Raw genomic sequence first — 20,636 nt, forward strand, 5'->3', positions numbered from 1 at the left:
AGAAAGTTCAAAATATACGGTTAATTTGTTTTTAGAGATGTACAAATTCAGTATATTGTTCAGTACCATTTGACAAGGTGTTCAAATAAATATATGTAAATAATAATTGGCAGTGTAATTAGGGTACAGCAATAAAAAGACAGCTCTCACGGTCACACAGTGCAAATCTTCATGTTAAAAAGACCCGTTCAGAAGAATCGGATCGTCCTTGAACGCAACACTACACACGACCAACTGGCTTCAAACCTATGCTTCAAACACGGCGCACATCTGCAAAAACACACGATCCATGCAACAACAGATCTATATATGAACAGTGTTTTTACTATTATGAGCTAAAATACATAAACCTATAACTCCTTACTGCATGCAGCGTGCATTCGACCATCCATTGCTCTTCACAGGGAGACTGAACTAATCGATTACCGAGGCGTTTCTGCAGAAAAGTGCCTCAAAACAACAACATACTCCTTGCATGTCCTCTATTATCCAGGTGAGTCAAACGAGCACATGCACACGCATAAACACACCTGTACTGTTCTTGATATGCTTTATTCTTGCAGGAGGAATGAATAATCCACCATGGCCCAAAGGGAAGAAACTAGTCCACTTGGATCTGAAAGGAGCCCCTCCAAGAGTAGGATACCTGCACAAGGTGAGCACACCGCTAGATTCCCTATTGAGTACATGGATATTTACAGCTTGTATACTCTTGCATTTCCCTTTCCCAGCTGATCGAGCTGTTCTCCCAGCTGGGGGCGGATGGTCTGCTGGTGGAGTATGAAGACATGTTTCCCTACGAGGGGGATCTGAAGCTGCTGCAGGCCACACAGCACCCTGCTTACAGGTAGAGGTGGGGTTTTATATATGTTATAACATTATAATCATTCCTGCATTTCACCTGCACGAGTATGCCTTTTTATATGTGTTGTGAAAACACTGAATGCACTCTTCCAACATGAGAGTAACATGATAACAAAGGTGTCCCAGCTGTAGCTGTGTACATGACAGGATGTCTGATTACCTCGAAGAGCATTGTTGGGTTCAGAACTCCAGAAAAGACAGACAACTTCTAAGTTTAACTATTTATTGTAAAGAGAGCAAAATATATATTACTTGGCCAAGGACTCGTCACGTCTTGGAAATCACAGGCAGCCAAGCTGTAATCTGTAAATCCTTAAAGAGCCTCGAACCTCGTGCGACAATACATTTGATCACACAGGGCGTTGCCCGTACATTTATGATTGGTCAAGACCAGATGAAGAGATACCGCGGTTTAGACTTGGGCTGCTTCTCAGGTCGATTAAATGAAATCCTTGCTTCCCTCACTTGCGTTGTTTCCCTGTGACTAGTCCCTCCCACCAAGGAAGCAAGGAGAGACGAAAGGAAACCACGAGAAGCAGGGACATTAGTTTTAAGAGCAATGGGACGTCCTTTCCTCCGGAGCGTCACGTGAAGCGACGTCCGTTTGTGATGACGCTGCACAGCTGATCGTCTGGCAGCAGCTCTGTCCCCGTTATTTCCACACACACTCTGTTAGTGCACATTTACTGACATAAACATTAGTATCATCTGTTGTAGATCCAAATACATGAAATCAAATAAGAACTCATTCTCAAAAAAGATAAACGCCATTCTTAAAATGTATTTAAACGAACAATAGTTTGATTAATATTGATCAGAGTGCACAATAGGAATACAATTCCCGTCCCGTGAGGTTCATGTGTTTTCTTCACTCCGCTGGGAAACTGCTCTCAGGTCAAGAAGCATCAGATCAGTGCATGCACTGCCTCGTCCAATCAGTGAGCGATACACAGTAAGGGGGCGGGGCGAGTGTCTGAGGATTTCATCTGAGGATGGACTGGTGGTTCCTCGGTTATCGCTCCTCCATGATGGCTCCTCGCTCCTCGCTCCTCCGGCAGAAATAAGAGCCATGGGACGCTACTCAAGATGGCGCAGGCAAATCAACTTCCGGTGAGACCGAGGACCGAGGAGCGAGGAAATGAAAATAGTCGACCTGAGAAGCAGCCTTGGTTCTCTTTGGTTGGTGCGCAGACTCGGATGTCTCTTGGCAACACGATCCTCCAATCATCATTGGGCCGGCTGGCGAAGTCCCTCCCTACTCTGTCTCCATCACAGTCATCTGTTTTCTCTAAGGTTTCTTCAGGTGTAGTGGGAAACCATAATGCTGCTTCCTTTCAAGTCAAGGCCGGTGCGATGTGCTGTTCTGACTCCCTCTTTGTGTTCTCTCAGTCTCTGCACCTGACCGTGCTACTTTCAATATTGCAAGCTAAACACTTTCTCATGTGACTTTTCCCTTCGTTCCTTTCCTCCCCATCAAAACGTGGGGGGGGGGGCAATGTAATAATAAGAATCAGTCTTTCTAATGTTATATAAAAATAGCCTCCACAGCATCAGGACTGAGTGAGGCAGATGATAGCTATGTGATGAACATGATGACTCAGCCTCTATGGAGAGAGACATCAAGCATGCTCATTTCTGACGTGGAGCTAATCTGAAGTAAACATTGATACTGCTTTCTGTTCCTCCATCTTGTGACGGTGTGACTCCCTCTCTTGGATATCAGCATGTGAAGGACACTGCTCAGGAACTAGTGGATGCTCAGTATGTAATGAAAGCTCAAGCCGGTGACCAGGGATTATTAAAAATGTTAAGTATTCAGGATTTTCAGAGAAAAAGTCAGAATTTTGAGGAAAAAAATCAGAATTTGAGAAAAAAGTCAGAATTTTGAGATTTTCTTAAAAAAGAAAACATTTTGAGAAAAAACTCAGTATTTTGTAAATGACAGGATGTATGATTACCTCCAAGACATTCCTCCATCTTGTGACTGTGTGACTCCCTCTCTTGATATCAGCATGTGAAGGACACTGTTCAGGAACTAGCTGATGCTCTGTATGTGATGACTGCTTCCCTTCAGAGAGGATCACAGACACACGGATCCTGATATTAAGCTCAAGCCGGGGACCAGGGATGTTTTTCTAACAATATGTTCAAAGCATCTGTTTGTTGAATAGTGGAAAAGTTAAGCTGTGTGTACTGTGTCTCTGTTTCCCCAGCCGAGAGGAGGTTTCATCCATGCAGGAGTTTGCTCAGTCCAAAGGCCTGGAGGTCATCCCACTGGTGCAGACGTTTGGTCACATGGAGGTGAGGGAATCTGCTTCTATTGCATTTCATATCCTGATAAAGAAGTTACTCATTCATTCTATTCTGTAGCAAGCACAGCACCATGTACGCCTTACAGCTCCTCCAACAGAGCAACAGGAATATATATAGGATGTAGAACGAATAAAACAGATACAATAGTGCAAGAGAATGTTTTGAGATGTGCAAGTAAATACAAATAGAAATAGTGCAAGAAGAGTCTATATACAAGTACATAGAATATGATCAGAGATGGCAAAAGTACACACATCCTTAACTCAAGTAGAAGTACAGATACTCGTGTTTAAAGATACTCTGGTAAAAGTAGAAGTACTGACTAAACTTCTTTAAAAAGAAAGTACAGGTATTTGTGTTCAACATGTGAGAAGTAGAAAGTACAGGTATTTGAGTTCAACATGTGAGAAGTAGAAAGTACAGGTATTTGAGTTCAACATGTGAGAAGTAGAAAGTACAGGTATTTGAGTTCAACATGAGAGAAGTAGAAAGTACAGGTATTTGTGTTCAACATGTAAGAAGTAGAAAGTACAGGTATTTGAGTTCAACATGTGAGAAGTAGAAAGTACAGGTATTTGAGTTCAACATGTAAGAAGTAGAAAGTACAGGTATTTGAGTTCAACATGTAAGAAGTAGAAAGTACAGGTATTTGAGTTCAACATGAGAGAAGTAGAAAGTACAGGTATTTGTGTTCAACATGTAAGAAGTAGAAAGTACAGGTATTTGAGTTCAACATGTGAGAAGTAGAAAGTACAGGTATTTGAGTTCAACATGTAAGAAGTAGAAAGTACAGGTATTTGAGTTCAACATGAGAGAAGTAGAAAGTACAGGTATTTGAGTTCAACATGTAAGAAGTAGAAAGTACAGGTATTTGAGTTCAACATGAGAGAAGTAGAAAGTACAGGTATTTGTGTTCAACATGTAAGAAGTAGAAAGTACAGGTATTTGTGTTCAACATGTAAGAAGTAGAAAGTACAGGTATTTGAGTTCAACATGTGAGAAGTAGAAAGTACAGGTATTTGTGTTCAACATGTAAGAAGTAGAAAGTACAGGTATTTGAGTTCAACATGTGAGAAGTAGAAAGTACAGGTATTTGAGTTCAACATGTAAGAAGTAGAAAGTACAGGTATTTGAGTTCAACATGAGAGAAGTAGAAAGTACAGGTATTTGTGTTCAACATGTAAGAAGTAGAAAGTACAGGTATTTGTGTTCAACATGTGAGAAGTAGAAAGTACAGGTATTTGAGTTCAACATGTAAGAAGTAGAAAGTACAGGTATTTGAGTTCAACATGTGAGAAGTAGAAAGTACAGGTATTTGAGTTCAACATGTGAGAAGTAGAAAGTACAGGTATTTGTGTTCAACATGTGAGAAGTAGAAAGTACAGGTATTTGAGTTCAACATGTAAGAAGTAGAAAGTACAGGTATTTGGGTTCAACATGTGAGAAGTAGAAAGTACAGGTATTTGTGTTCAACATGTGAGAAGTAGAAAGTACAGGTATTTGAGTTCAACATGTGAGAAGTAGAAAGTACAGGTATTTGGGTTCAACATGTGAGAAGTAGAAAGTACAGGTATTTGTGTTCAACATGTAAGAAGTAGAAAGTACAGGTATTTGAGTTCAACATGTGAGAAGTAGAAAGTACAGGTATTTGGGTTCAACATGTGAGAAGTAGAAAGTACAGGTATTTGAGTTCAACATGTGAGAAGTAGAAAGTACAGGTATTTGGGTTCAACATGTAAGAAGTAGAAAGTACAGGTATTTGAGTTCAACATGTGAGAAGTAGAAAGTACAGGTATTTGGGTTCAACATGTAAGAAGTCAAAGTCAAAAGTCCTCAGAAAAATAAGTAGTGGAGTAAAGTACTGATACAGAAACATGTTTCTTAAGTACAGTAACGAAGTATTTGTACTCCACTCCTTCCTACCTCTGAATATGATATACAGCACTCTGGATGTTTCCTCTGTGTTACAGTTTGTGTTGAAGCACGCTTCCCTGAGCAGCCTGAGGGAGACGGCGTCCTGCATCGGGACCCTGACCCCCCACAGAGAGGAGGGTCTGCAGCTGCTGATGGAGATGATGAAGCAGGTGGTGGAGCTTCATCCGGGACTGAAGACTCTGCACATCGGAGCGGACGAGGTGAGGGTTCAAAGGTCTCCTGTTGTACTGTTTCTCATCAATATCTCACAGGTCTCAGGTATATCCAGAGCCTGTCTCTGATTGGCTGAAACACCAAACAGATCATTGCAGCATTACCCAGAATCCCCTCTGTTTCAGCCCTGTTTCCAAAGTGCTGATTCTCTGTCTGTTACTTCAGATGAAAACAAGGAGCCCCTCCCCACGCCCCTCTGAGAGACATTTGGTTACAAAGAACTCAATGGAGCTCTAGAGGAGATTCAGGTGATAAGGGGGGGGGGGGGGGGGGGGGGTTACCTTGTTGCTGATTGGCTAATGGTTACACAAGACAACACATCGCTATGACATCACAAAGTGGCCAAAATCTTTCCACAGTGTGGGACGACATTGATTTTGATTACGGCTCACGAGTAACCCATAATGTCCTGTCCTTGCCTAAATCTCCTGCAGGTGTACTTGCTGGGCGAAGGTGAGGAGTCCAAGCTGTGGCTCTCGTCCCCTGAACGCACCGTGGAGCAGCTGTTCCTGAGTCACGTGACCAGAGTGGCCGGGGCAGTGAAGGCAACATGGCCGAACATCAGCATCATCATGTGGGACGACATGATGAGGGAAATGAGCCCCGAGACGCTGAAAGGTGAGGAGGCAATATCATTGAACACTGAACCAGGTCCTAAAGGGTTTTATCTTATATCATTTATTGAACCGTTTCAACTGCAACTAAGCCTTCTTTTCACATTGGTTTTTTAATATTTTAATCGTTTAACCTTTACTAGAATTATGACATTTGTATTTCTGTTGTTCACTTTGGTTGAAGGGGTTTCATATTGTCGCATCGACTCAGTTGTCTTGTGTCTTATCTGTCGGAGAGAAATTATTATTTATTTTATTGTATTGTTTTTATTATCATATCTTTTACCTCCTTGTGTCTATTAACCTGATGTTATACTTTGCTGCGTGTACCTTTTAAAGTTCTTAAATAATCTGAGGGGAATTTGTTGTTGTTTATTTTTACCTTGAGATGTGTCGCCATTTTGTAAAGCACTTTGAGCTGCACGTGTTGTATGAAAAGCATTATTATTATTATTATTATGCACAGGCAGGCAGGTAGGGAGGGAGGGATGGAAAGATGGAGAGAGAGAGGGAAAGAGAGAGGGAGGGAGGGATGGAGAGATAGAGGGAGGGAGAGAGAGAAAGGGATGGAGGGAGACAGAGAGAGGGAGAGAGAGGGAGACAGAAAGGGAGAGAGGGAGAGAGAGAGGGAGAGGGAGACAGAGAGAGGGAGACAGAGAGGGAGAGAGAGAGGGAGAGAGAGAGAGAGAGGGAGACAGAGAGAGGGAGACAGAGGGAGACAGAGAGAGGGAGACAGAGAGGGAGAGGGAGACAGAGGGAGACAGAGAGAGGGAGACAGAGAGGGAGACAGAGAGGGAGAGGGAGAGAGAGAGAGAGGTGGAGGGAGAGAGGGAGAGAGAGAGAGAGAGGGAGACAGAGAGAGGGAGACAGAGAGGGAGACAGAGAGAGAGGGAGACAGAGAGAGAGGGAGAGAGAGAGAGGGAGACAGATAGGGAGACAGAGAGAGGGAGAGAGAGAGGGAGACAGAGAGGGAGAGACAGAGACAGAGAGAGGTGGAGGGAGAGAGGGAGACAGAGAGAGGTGGAGGGAGAGAGGGAGAGGGGGAGAGAGGGAGGGGGAGACAGAGAGAGGTGGAGGGAGAGGGAGAGGGAGAGGGAGAGGGAGAGATTCTTTGTGTCTGGGTCTGACCTCGTCCTCTCTCTGGTGCGCGTGGCAGCCAGCGGTCTGGTGGGCCTGGTGCAGCCCATGCTCTGGGACTACACCCCGAATCTGGACGTGGAAAAGACCGGTAAGAACTGAGTACTGTGGAAATCAGTATTAAAACATTAGGCTCTTATAGTTATTTAATGTCCAGTACTTGATTATCAGATAAGATGGAACTTTATTAACCCCGCGGGGAAATTCAGTAGGTTAACAGCAACAGGGTTTAACATTTAAATGATATACAGCTAAGTAACTATAAAATAAGAAATGAATTTGAGTCACGTATTAGATGCAGTATATTTACATGTATGTGTGCCGGTAAAAATTGATATACTCAGTTTCTTATTCCTATTTTATTTTATACATCTTAGTATTTTTGTTTTCCACCACCTAGTTCTACCTAATGTACAATGATGTATAATGTCTGTATAATTGTTAAGCTATGATGTTTGCATTTTGTGTTTGCTTCTGTTTGCGTTGAGCCCGTTGGGCCTGTCTTGTGAGTTGGGGCTCTCCAGTCAGACACGTTGATTTGATGTGAATAGAACATGATGTGCAGATCGAGTGCTCTGTGTGTTGAGCAGTGTCCCTGCTGGAGAAGTACTGCAGTGCAGGTCTGTCTGACGTTTGGGCAGCGAGCTCCTTTAAAGGCTCCACCTGCGTCCACACCTGTGTGCCGAGCACCCGGAGACACCTGCAGAACCACGAGAGGTGGCTTCAGGTCGCTGCGCGCGTCTCCGCTGCCGTGCACCTGCAGGGCATCGCTCTCACCGGCTGGCAACGGTAAGTCACATCGATCAGTAAGGACTGGAGCTTCCTCTGTGCTCCGGTCCTCTCCGAGACTCAGAGCTGCAGGCCAGATGCCCGCTGAAGGCTCCTTCAGCCGCTCTCACTGGTCCTGCTGCTATCTGTCTGTTGGTGTTCCACATGGAGCTGCTGTGATGCAAGCACAGTATTATCGTATCGTATCGTATCGTAAGACACATTTCTCTTTTTCATATGTTTCTCGAACATTACGTCCATGTGACGTTAAGACCCAGCTTGCGATACGATGTGCTTGCAGGTACGACCACCTGTCCGTGCTGTGTGAGCTGATGCCCGCGGCGCTCCCGTCTCTCGCAGCCTGTCTGCAGACGCTGATCCTGGGTCAGTTCAGTGCCGAGGCTCAGAGACGCGTGACGGAGAGACTGGGAATCCCCTCAGTGGAGGTGGAGGACATCGGGAGGTAGGAAGTACTTTATTCATCCCCATTTGGGATTTGTTTGTGATGGGAGGTCCACAATCGTTCTGGTGTACAACATCCTGCACCACACCGCCCTCCACCTCTAACTCATCGGTTACTCAACGTAGCAACGCCAGACTGACCTCTAGAAGCTCCACACGTGGCGACCCATCAGTCCCCTTCAGGAAGAGTTCCTTTGGTCAGTCTGACTCAAATCAAAGACACACACACACACACCACTTCACAGCTCATAAGAGAACCACACCGGCACACACTAGTCTGTGTTGGATATGACGCGTGACATGTTGTGATCATGGATGTTGTCCCTGGTTGTGTGATTGTGACGTGCTATATGTGACATGTATGTAGCAACGTGTGTTGTTTATTGTTCTCTTTTGTCCTTTCGCCTCCATCTACTCGTCTTCCATCCTTTCTTTCTAACTAATGTGTCTATTATCATCCGGCCGGGGACAACAGCTGGAAATGAGCCATGTTGGCTAAAGCTCCCCGTTGACTGCTCTTTGTGACGGTTGATCAACGGGGACTGTCCGCGGCACGATAAGAAATACACTAAAAACCTTGTTTTATGAACTTCACTGAGCGGCGCAGGGATTTGTTTGGAGGCTAACCCAAAAACACGTTCAGAAGACCATTGACTTCCAGACGAGGGACCAGGAGCTGCTGACTCCTTCCTGCACCTCCCTCCCGTAGGTATCTTGATAGTATGTTGTCCCATGTGTCTTCAGCACCTCTGCAGACGACTCTCTGTTCCCAGGACGGAGGCTGGCGGAGTTAACCGTGGAGCTCGATGCGCTGCTGAACTCGGACGACATACGATTCTTTGACAACAACATGTGAGTTATGGGCAGACTTCCCATTTTAACGAAGCCCAAATAGTCCGAGAAATATCCCATTGCAGCAAAAAACCAACGCCTATTATTCCCAAGGCCATCGATGCCACTCTCGTGCCTTTTATATAGATGTGAAAATACAGGTACGGGGTAAAATGGAAGTTAGTAAGTCTTTGAATTTTGCCCAAAGATGTTTTTTGTTCTTATGTTTGATAAGAACAAAAAACATCTTTGGGCAAAAGTATTAATTCTCCTGATAAATGTGGCTAAATCACATATTTGATGCTATGAAAAGGAACTTCCTGATCGACCATTTTGATTCTCTCGAAAGTGAAGGTGTCTCGAGTATTTCACGCGCTAACATATTCAAACTATTTTGACTTCACATCTGTAGAGTAGAAGAAGCAAGCCACGTGACACGCCTTTCTACATGTATTAATCCATGTTAAAGGCATGAGTGGAGAATAAGCTAATCTCCAAACTGTTCCTGTGCCCTTTGCAGTAAGTAAACTAAAGGGGCTATTCTGTAGCTACTTGTGTGTGATCACAGCCTGTGCTCCTGCAGGTACGTCAGAGGGTGGTTCAGCCCGTTCCACAGACGGAGGAAGATGGTCACCTCCCTCATCACCCGGCAGATTCACAGCCAAGCATCAACGTGACAGGCTTTTATTTCATTCCACAGCTTTGCCTTTCATTCATTTCAACATATTCTGAGTTAGAAATACCTCTGTTTCAGTTATCTTGACACAATTAACGCCTGTAGTTTCATGTCTTGTTACAGAAGAATAGACAATGTTTGTTTAGTAAGAATAGACAATGTTTGTTTATCAAATCAAATCAGGTTTTATTTATACAGCACATTTTAAAATGATTTTTGGTCGAGCCAAAGTGCTGTGCATGCAAATAATGAATAACACATTACTACGATCGCAAAACAGAAGACAATAAAATACAACAGCAAAACAAGTTTAGTGTAATTATGGGAGAATTACTATTCGTGTGGTACTACTGCCTTATTAGGCCCATATTGAGCATATTAAAACCCAGACTCACGTACAACAACGTCCTTACTTAAAATAAATCGGCACTAATTTGAGGGTTATTGAGGAAAAGCTCTTAGCTAATGGCCTAGGACTTGTAGAATATGGTCATGTTGAATAAGGCATTAATAAGTGTTTTATAATGACTAATAAAGTGCCAGTATACTTCTAATATGCATTTTAATGAACAACTAGTTGATGGTGAACATGTGTGGTGGCGTTTTAATCCGTGTCTACATTTAAAAGCCGCTTCTCTGTCGGTTTTGTGGTTGTGTTGTTGTTGTGTTGTTGTGGGTTTCAAACTAATTTCGCGGAGATCGTTGTTGAATCAGATGAGCTTTATTCATTGGTCCAGACGGAATAGAAACAGGACACATTTCCTCGCCTTAATACAACGTGTTGCCGAAATCCCTTCTGCGTTCAGGTATCTGGCTGCGGTCCAGGAGAAGGTGGAGGCTTTGAAAGAGGAGATGGTTCGTCTTTACCCAGACTCAACAGCTGAGGAGTGGATCGAGGAGCACGTCAGCCCCGTGGTGGCTCCTCTGCAGAGGATCGTGGAGGATTTCTCTGCCTGTGTGACCGAAACGCAGCCGTAGACTATTTTACCAGCTCAATATCAGACTGCTTTTTGATGCATTTCAATGTTGATTTGTTGCAACCAGCACTTTAAGTGGCACAACACATCTGTTTTAGTTCTACCAAATGGTGTAATTGTTGGGGTTGTAACGGAAAAAACAACCTGATTGCTTTTCATTTACCTCTAAGCCGACTGACTACAAATGTGGTGACTTATTAAGACAATTAGGGGTAAAAGCAAGAAATCAGGGTTGTCGAAGTTACCGTACAATAATTGTAATAAATCATTTGTTGTATTAACGCAGTTATGTTTCCGTCAGATTGCAACTCGCTAGCATTGCAAGATTCAAATGGTTCATTTCCACTTGTCAATCTGCATTATATTGCGTAAAAAGCATATTGCTCACTGCCATGTTAATACAAATATTAAATACTTGAAAAATCCCGCTTTAGGGTACATTTTTCCCTGAAAATAATGTGTTTGCGATTTACTATTATCCTTCAGTTCATCATAATTCAATATTGTATCTGCTTGACAGTCCTAATTTCAATATATGATGTCACATTTCATATTGAACGCTTGCATTGAGCCTTAATTGTCCCGTGGCAGACAGAATTGCATTGTAAAAGCCAGGCTTATAGTGAGCGAAGTCTCCTTTTCTGACGTTGTGCAGCAGTGTACATTTGCTTCATACTTAAGGGTTAAGTATAAAATAAATGTCTAGTGCAGTGCTTCTCAAAGTGTGGTCCGTGAGTATATTGGTAAAATTTCACATTTGAAATAAATACATTTAAGTTTTCTGCACTCTCGCGGGAATATCTCCGCACTCTCGCGAGCTTAAGTTTCACTTTCGATTGCATGATATAGCCCAGCGCAACACCTTCATCCAACCCAGTCTCACGGCATTTCGTGTTCACCAACACGATTTGTAATCTATTGATTCGTGTTCACCAACACATAACAGTGTGTTATTTTGAAAAGAATAACGAATTAGGACTTTTTTTTAAAAAAATACAGATTTCAGTATCCTGAGGCTCTGAGCCATTTATTTTCCTCACAGACGGCAACAAAAGTCAGAAATTATACGATTTAAAATAAAAACAATAACTGTGGCTTGATATTGAGTAAGAATATGTTTTTATGAACCACACAGCTTCCGGTCTCCCACGACCCGACCGGAGAAAAAGACGTGCTGCAGGCAGTAGAAATACATTACTTTTAAAATCGTGCTGTGCAACACGAAAAAAAGGGGGAAATCGTGTTGGTGAACACGAATCAATAGATTAAAAATCGTGTTGGTGAACATGAAATGCCGTGAGACTGGGTTGCCTTCATCACACATGTTGCCACTTGTTTGTACCATTTTCAGGCGATTTGTAAAAAATGATGTGTTTTTGGATATTTGTGGAGTTAGGTGGTCCGCGAGTGTTTTTTTATTGGTTGAGTGGTCCTTGGTATGAAAAAGTTTGAGAAACACTGGTCTAGTGCCATTTAAGATGAACAGGAGTGAATGTAAGAGCAAACTGATTAATGTAAATTGCACAAACTGTTAAGGAAATAAAAGAAAAAATGGGACTTTGAGTTTAGTTACAAAATCATTTTTATATAATTCCTTCCAAAACATCAAAAATAAACAAAGACTAATAAATCAACACACAATCACAATTCTCATTTTCTTTCTAAGGGAACAGAAGACACTGGCATTAATCTCAAGGAACGGTAAAGTCTGGGGGAAAAGGTCGAAATTTAACAATTCGACATTAAGAACTACAGACACCATTTTATACACAATACAGAAACAAAGGGTATAGTTTGCCTGAGATGCAGTCTTTGGTTCACAAAGTATTAAAAAAAGAACAGAAAAACGACCATAAATCAAAGCATTTCACTTGAAAATCACTCATGCTCGATTACAGTTTGCTATACGTTCATCTCAACGTGCTAAAGGTGATTATTACCTGGGTGGTCCCACAACACTCTGGGTAAAAAGCACTTTCCTTTTCATTTCCACCCATAAACACTCATTAGAGTTCAGTAGGAAGGCACAGTTAATCTGGAGTGTATTCCCAAACAGTAATTAGATCAAAAAGCTAAGGCATCTTCATTTACTGAGAAAGAACGTTTTTACATATTTCGTAAAATTGTTCGAAGGTTTGACACAACTATGGATGACAACACATTTAAAAAAGGGTCTATATGTAACATTTCCACATTACATTTCTTAAAACAAGACCTATGTTATATATTTATTTGAGATGTGTATATTCAGGGAAATGTGTAATTTCTCCTGTTAAGGTGTCACATTAGCATGAGTCAGCGTTGTCTACCAGAAGCTGTCATGAATTGACTTTTTATAGTTTTAAGCCACATTTTCAGCATACATTTTGTATATTGATGGGTTTTAACCATAGACTGTATATATAAAGGTTTTAACTCTATATTTAACCAGGTGAAATATATTTTAGTAAACAGACACCTGGACGTTAGATTACCAAAGAAACAAGCTGAGCAAACGTTAGCCTTTAGGATTTAGCATGAGTCAGCGTTTTCCAGAAGCTGTCATAAATTGACTTTTTATACAATTTTAAGCCATATTTTTAGCATACACTTTTGGTATATTCAGTAGGATTTTGTGTACCTCTTTAACCAGATGAAATAATTTAGTAATCGGACATCTGGACCTTAAATTACCAAAGAAACAAGCTGAGCTAACGTTAGCCTTAAGCTAGCATCCAAATAGCATTGGAGAAACACTGGTTTTTAAAAGTAAAACTGCTTTATTCAGTGTATTTATCGGTTTTAATGAATGAATGTTTGTTTCAAAGAAGAGGACACCTCTGTAGATAATTCTGCTGCAGGTCAAATGTTCCTTTTAATCTGTATGTAATCTGTGTTTGGATGCTATTGCTACCATCCAAACAGTGTTGGAGAAACACTGATTTTAACGTAAAACTGATTTATTCAGTGTATGAAGGGGTGTTACTCAATACATGTGTTTGTTTTGGAGAGGAGAAGACCTCAGTGGATTGTTCGGCTTCAATTAAAATCGTCCTTAATACTTTATTGATCAAACATCTGGATTTTAAATGATCAGATAAACAAGCAAAGCAGACATTAGCAGTAGCTTCTGCCCAGTGTCTACCAAGGAAACAGTGATTTTTAACGATAAATTTGATTTATTCAGGGGTTTTCATCAGTTTTAAACAAGGAGTGCTTTTTTTGTAAGGAGACCTCTGTGGATAATTTGGCTTCTGTTAAAAACCTCCTGAACGATGAAAAACGAAATAATCCTAACCAGGAGAATCTGATTGGAACAATGAACTTCCATGATCAGCTATGACACCATACAAATGGCAGTGTACTTCAATTTGATAATGTTGCCGTCCCAGTCACATGAAAAATGTCATTTAAATATGTTACTCTAGCCTCCTAAAGCTGCCGTTATCCCACCTGACGTATCAAAAACCTGGAAGAGGCTAGATGTTTCATGCTGGCAGTATCAGTAAACCTGGACCCTCTGATGCGTTCAGAGAGATCAGAGTTGTTCTGCTTCTTCCTCTGAATCACTGCTGTTATCCAGAGAATCCTCCTTTTCGGCATACTGAGCCATCTCCTCTTTCTCCCTGCGCTGCTGCAGCTCCTCCAGACCCAGGAAACGTTTCAGCAAAGCAGCCAACGCCTCCACATCGCTGAGAGAAACAGGAGGGGAACACGGATGTTATCCAATTTGTTGTGTTGTGTTATTTAGAAAGAGCCTTTTCTTCCGAATGCTATTTGGCTTTAATAATAATCAATAATCAATGTTTATTTATATAGCCCAATATCACAGATGTTACATTTGTCTCAGTGGTCTTCACAGTGTGTACAGAATATCAGTATGACAATACGACACCCTCTGTCCTTAGACCCTCTGTCCTCAGACCCTCTGTCCTTAGACCCTCACATCGTACAAGGAAAAACTTCCAAAGAAAACCCAGTTACAATAATAACTATATCATCAGACAATAAGAAGGCTTTGCATCCACGTTTTACAACATTCATTGCGTTCATAATGATGTCTTTAAATACATGTATGACTGTTCGCAATGTTTTTTCTGTGAGAGAGAACCAGAATAAAATCATGAGCTTTTGAGAGGCTGAGACGCTGACAAATATGTGTTTTGTATCTATGTGTTTGTTATGAGAGACACATTTGTGTGGATATCTTTTTATCCTGGATTTAATCAAGCTACATTACACCTTATTTTCTATTCACTTAAAGGTGGGGTAGGTACGTTTCAGAAACCGGCTCGAGATACACTTTTTGTTATATTCCATGGAATGCTCTTAACATCCCGATAGCAATGAATATCTGAAGTGCTTTGACAACAAATCCATACAAAATGTCATCTGTAGAAGCCGTAATACTGTAAAAAGCACATCCAATCTGTTTAGCCAGCTAAACGGATTTTTTACAGGTTTTTACAGTATTACAGCTTCTACAGATGACATTTGTGGCCTACCTGCCTGTCAGCCTTCCATCGGGGCACAAACTTATCTCTGCCCTCATTGGTCACGTGCGCGTTCGTGTGTGTTGGAGGAGGGGCTCTGTGAGGAAGTGGCAGATTTTCTCCGGTTGTGTATTTTCAAATTCTAGCGATCTCGAGCCGGTTTCTCAAACTTACCTACCCCACCTTTAAAAGTATGTGCATTGTTAGGAACAAGAGAATACAAATAGGTCTGTAATACACAAATGCTCAACATAAAGCAATATTAAATCCAACAGATGAATGCAAAAAATGTAGTAGTAGGATGGGGGTCCTTATCCCTCAGCATTGATACATTGCATTATAAGAAAGAAGACAAATACTTAGATTTTAGGATGAAGGATTATAACTCTGATGTATTGGGGCTTTCAGAAGTGGAAAACATACCTGCGCCCCCCCAGCATCTCAATTGAAGCAGCAAACCTGATGATCTCTCAGGGCACAGTGGATGAAAGCCACGGCCTTACAGGGCTATAACTCTGATATATGGGGGCTTAAAGGTCTCCTATTATACTGTTTTCCATCAATTTATCACAGGTCTCTGATATATCCAGAGCCCGTCTCTGATTGGCTGAAACACCAAACAGATCATTGCAGCATTACCCATAATCCCCTCTGTTTCAGCCCTGTTTCCAAAGTGCTGATTCTCTGTCTGTTACTTCAGATGAAAACAAGGAGCCCCTCCCCACGCCCCTCTGAGAGACATCTGGTTACAAAGAACTCAATGGAGCTCTAGAGGAGGTTCAGGGGATAAGGGGGAGGGGGGGGGGCTACCTTGGTTGCTGATTGGCTAATGGTTACACAAGACAACACATCTTTATGACATCATCAAGGGGCCAAAATCTGACCAGCTCATTTTCAGACAGGTTTTTATAGAAATGGATCAAAAAGAGAGAGAATCTTTTTTACCTGCGCCCCCCCAGCATGGCGCTCTGGGTGAGGGGGTAGGAGAACCCTGCAGCCAGCCTCAGCATCAGCAGGTATCCCTTCCCCAGATATCTGACCTTCTCCTCCTGAACGCAGACGTCACACAGCTGGGTCAGATCCAGCACAACTGAGAGAGAGGGAGAGAGAGAGAATAGATGAATAGATAGATAGATGGATAGATAGATAGATAGATAGATAGATGGATGGATAGAGAGAGAGATAGATGGATAGATAGATAGATGGATAGATAGATGGATAGATGGATGGATAGATGGATGGATGGATAGATAGATAGATGGATGGATAGATAGATAGATGGATAGATGAATGGATAGATGGATAGATAGATGGGTGGATGGAGAGAGATGGATAGATAGATAGATGGATAGATGATAGATGGATAGATAGAGAGAGATAGATGGATAGATAGATAAAGAGACAGATAGATAGATGGATGGATGGATAGATGGATGGATAGATGGATAGATCGAGAGAGAGATAGATAGATGGATGGATAGAGAGATAGATGGATGGATAGATGGATAGATCGAGAGAGAGATGGATGGATAGAGAGATAGATGGATAGAAAGATAGATAGATGGATGGATGGATAGCTCCAGTGTTACTGACTTTTCTCGTGGCCTTTCCTCCACAGCGTCAGCACTAAAGCGTACAGACTGAAGGTCTTGAGCTCGATCAGGTTTTTGGTTTTGTCGAACACGGCCTCCTCCCACTCCTCCATGTTCTGCATGGCCACAAACAGGCAGCCCGTCACGTAGAAGAGCTTCCACAACATGCTGTCTGTGGGGTTCCAAACACAGGGACTATAATGGAGCTGCAGCAAGTTAAACTACATACACATATCATTTAGTTTGATGTACCTGAGCTGTAGTATGCAGCCGCCAACCCAACAGATGCTATACCTGCAAAATAAACGAGACATATTATTGATTTTATTTCATATAACAACTTTCAAAAACTCACCTCTTCAATCTGGCTTCTAATGTGTGATTGTTGTCGATTGATTTTTATTTGACTTTAACTATATTTATTTGTTGTTCTTTTCACTATCTCTGTAAAGCGACTTTGAGCACCAGTAAAAGCGCTTACAAAATAAATGTATTATTATTATTTCATATATTAAAAGTACAGTCCATTCATGTGCATACAGTGAAGGCAGGACATGCCACTTAAATCCCTTTTTTACACCAATACACCAAATAGAAACATGAGATAATCAATATTATAAAGTCATACAAACATATATTTAAAAAACAAACAAGCACACAAATTCAAAAACATAAATTAGAATATTTTTCACACTATTTATTTACTTTTCCATGTATTTTTTCTTAATATCTTTCATTTTTTGTTTTTCTTTTAATGTTTCTTTTATTATCTTTTACTGTTTTTAAATGCCTTTTTCTGAATGTCTTTCATTTTTGTAAAGCACCTAGAATTGCCTGGTGCTGATAGGTGCTATATAAATAAACTTGCCTTGCTGGCCATCCATTTTCATGCTGTGTTTTTAAATGGACAATGGGGAGATTCGATTGTGAAATGGATTTGATTTCACTCCTCTCTGCTAATGTAGAAAAATGTGCTACTACGTACTTCACTAGATGAATTAGCGAGAGTAACAGATGTTTGAAGTAGCAGTATATGTATCATTTAAAGGTGGGGTAGGTAAGTTTCAGAAACCGGCTCGAGATACACTTGTTATATTCCATGGAATGCTCTCAACATCCCGATAGCAATGAATATCTGAAGTGCTTTGACAACAAATCCATAAAAAAAAATGTCATCTGTAGAAGCCGTGATACTGTGAAAAGTACAACCAATGACCGATGGGCTACCTGCCTGTCAGCCTTCCATCGGGGCACAAACTTATCTCGTGCCCTCATTGGTCATGTGCGCGTTCGTGTGTGTTGGGGGAGGGGCTCTGTGAGGAAGTGGCAGATTTTCTCCGGTTGTGTATTTTCCAATTCCAGCGATCTCGAGCTGGTTTCTCAAACTTACCTACCCCACCTTTAAATATATGTTTTGAAGTCACTACAGAGGGTCATAAACCATTTCTAAGTAATAAAATGTACAAAGAAGCGTGGTAAAGTCATACCGAACCGGGTCTTTGGTGCTACTAACCCACAGTGCGTTGAAGAGATAAAAACAGAGAACAGCAGAAACATCTCTTTGAGAAGCAAAAAATAGCATTTTGTGGCATTTCCGAAGAAATACCTAACTATTGGATTATAAATGAAACCTGTGTATTGCTTTAATGTCAATCGACGTAGCGTTGCTGTTTTATTAGTTCTGGATGTTTATTTATGTTTCATTGGACAGATTGTGTGAACAAGAGCTGAATCCAGATCAAATGGACGCTTTGAGCAGCTCTCACTGGTCCTGCTGCTGTGCTCCATGTCTGTTGTTTGTTTCTCGTGTGTCTTGATGTGTGTCTGTTGATGTTAGACATGGAGCTGCTGTGACGCAAGCAGCATTTCAGACGTGATCTGACCATTCAAGTATTATCCTATCGTATCGTAGCATTTGCACACGCACTTACCAACGAGCAGAGACCAGGAGCGCAGGCCTGGAGATCTCTTCAGGTGGAGCAGCGTGGCGCTGTGCTCTTCTACCGTCATGTAGCCCATCTGAACTCAGACACACGTACTCATACTTTACATGTAGCTAAAGCACATTTCACATGATATCAATACCAGTTAAAGGTCCCGTGTCATGCTGTTCTGGTTCTGACCCGTCCCCTTGTTGTTGTGAAGGTTGTTCTGCATGTGAACGGTCTGCAGTCACACACACACACACACACACACACACACACACACACACACACACACACACACACACACACACACACACACACACACACACACACACACACACACACACACACACACACACACACACCACACACACACACACACACACACACACACACACACACACACACACACACACACACACACACACACACACACACACACACACAACACACACACACACACACACACACACACACACACACACACACACACACACACAACACACACACACACACACACTTTTCTCAGCTTCTCAGGATTTCTCCTCACTGAGACGGCGGGACGCGGCGAGGCTGTGAGTCGGCACACACACAGACTCCCAGCCAGGCTGCGGGTGTGTGTGTGTGTTCGGGCTGGGTTTCGCTGTGTCTCGCTGTGTCTCGCTGTCTCACAGGCGGCCACTGGGCTCATAGGGGGGGGGGGGGGGGGGGGGGGGGGGGGGGGGGGCAGGAGCTCCAACAAGCCGTGTAGGACAGAGAGTGAATACACAGACTACACAGAGATGCTGTGAGAAACCAATGTGAGTTTGGAACATTGAAACAATGTGAATCTATTCTAGTCGACCTCAACGATGGAATTATGATCAGTAGAAATGGCCATGACACGGGACCTTTAAGACAAACCACTGAAATATACCCTGGAGTTGAAATACAGAAAGTTCTTTATCCTGTCTTCGGTAACCATGATAGTTCAGGTTAAGCCCTGATTTTGTCAAATATGAGACAAAATAGATAAAGGTTATTAATGAATTACTCCTATCTTAAATTTAACAAAGGGAACGTGTATATCACAACCATCCTTACTATCCGTAATCTGACATGAAGTCTCCTTACTTTAACCGTTAAAATGTGCCAACGTTCACTAAAATCTTAAATAGATTAATTGTTAATGTTTCTTTAAGAGGTTTTTGTGTCTTATGTGGATTTCTCTGCAGATGTTAATCATTGAGAGTTGATCCAGCTAGTCTGTTAATCAAATATGTCCAAGTTAATTAGGGTAATGCAGATTTGTTTCTGTTTTATACATACAGAAATAGTCTCCAAACTTTAATCTGTGGACAGTATTCCGGAGGATTATCCACAGACTTTGTATCAGCAGAGTCCATCCACCTCTATTGTGTTAGGGTGTGGACAGAGGTGGATACACAAATACAAACAGGTTATATGCCTGGTTACATATCACAGGAGGTAGGGGAATAAAATACATGTTTTGCGATTATTTTTCAGCAATTAAACTCCTTAAATAAATCTAAAAACCCACCAAGACACAAAGATGTTCCTGCAGAAGATGCACTGGATGTAATGGACACTTCTCTACCTCAAAACAGCTTTATAAATATACAAACTTGAATACATGTTGCAGTACTTACCTTTAAATCTTCTTCCTCTGCGATAGTTTTCGCGTTACAGTGTTAGAAAACGGTTATTTGTGGAGGAAACACATGTAGTGAAATATAAGGAAGTTATTTTCATGTTAATGCAACAACACTACTTCCTTCCTGGATCTCTCCGCTTCTGATTGGACGAGCTCACTTTCTCGCTGCCTTCAAAATAAAAGCATCAAACGCATACATGTAG

The 20,636-nt window shown here is 41.8% G+C and overlaps 2 protein-coding genes across 2 annotated transcripts; one reads left to right on the top strand and one right to left on the bottom strand.

Moving 5' to 3' along the window:
* Positions 1–176: 176 nt before the first annotated feature.
* hexd (hexosaminidase d) lies at positions 177–12,272 on the top strand. The gene is made up of 12 exons (XM_034108062.2): positions 177–493; positions 564–655; positions 732–847; positions 3,078–3,165; positions 5,148–5,312; positions 5,760–5,943; positions 7,096–7,167; positions 7,667–7,865; positions 8,146–8,307; positions 9,051–9,158; positions 9,721–9,810; positions 10,620–12,272. Exons 2-12 carry the CDS (start codon positions 569–571, stop codon positions 10,789–10,791), a joined length of 1,443 nt encoding a protein of 480 aa, XP_033963953.1. The 5' UTR covers positions 177–493; positions 564–568; the 3' UTR covers positions 10,792–12,272.
* Positions 12,273–12,354: 82 nt separating this feature from the next.
* On the bottom strand, positions 12,355–20,549 carry cybc1 (cytochrome b-245 chaperone 1). Its single transcript, XM_034107187.2, has 6 exons — positions 20,429–20,549; positions 18,786–18,873; positions 17,107–17,148; positions 16,856–17,026; positions 16,208–16,352; positions 12,355–14,461 (listed from the first exon to the last, which is right to left on the bottom strand). Exons 2-6 carry the CDS (start codon positions 18,871–18,873, stop codon positions 14,308–14,310), a joined length of 600 nt encoding a protein of 199 aa, XP_033963078.1. The 5' UTR covers positions 20,429–20,549; the 3' UTR covers positions 12,355–14,307.
* Between the last annotated feature and the right edge of the window lie 87 nt (positions 20,550–20,636).

This window comes from Pseudochaenichthys georgianus, chromosome 19, assembly GCF_902827115.2.
Source record: "Pseudochaenichthys georgianus chromosome 19, fPseGeo1.2, whole genome shotgun sequence".
NCBI classification, from domain to species: domain Eukaryota; kingdom Metazoa; phylum Chordata; class Actinopteri; order Perciformes; family Channichthyidae; genus Pseudochaenichthys; species Pseudochaenichthys georgianus.

Excerpts from the sequence above, each read along its gene's own strand:
- hexd (XM_034108062.2), top strand. The coding sequence starts at position 569 with ATGAATAATCCACCATGGCCCAAAGGGAAGAAACTAGTCCACTTGGAT. Across the intron at positions 7,866-8,145 it reads GCTCTCACCGGCTGGCAACG|GTACGACCACCTGTCCGTGC; the intron begins GTAAGTCACATC and ends ATGTGCTTGCAG. Across the intron at positions 8,308-9,050 it reads GAGGTGGAGGACATCGGGAG|CACCTCTGCAGACGACTCTC; the intron begins GTAGGAAGTACT and ends ATGTGTCTTCAG.
- cybc1 (XM_034107187.2), bottom strand. The coding sequence starts at position 18,873 with ATGGGCTACATGACGGTAGAAGAGCACAGCGCCACGCTGCTCCACCTG. Across the intron at positions 17,027-17,106 it reads GGCTGCATACTACAGCTCAG|ACAGCATGTTGTGGAAGCTC; the intron begins GTACATCAAACT and ends GGAACCCCACAG. Across the intron at positions 14,462-16,207 it reads GCCATGCTGGGGGGGCGCAG|CGATGTGGAGGCGTTGGCTG; the intron begins GTAAAAAAGATT and ends TGTTTCTCTCAG.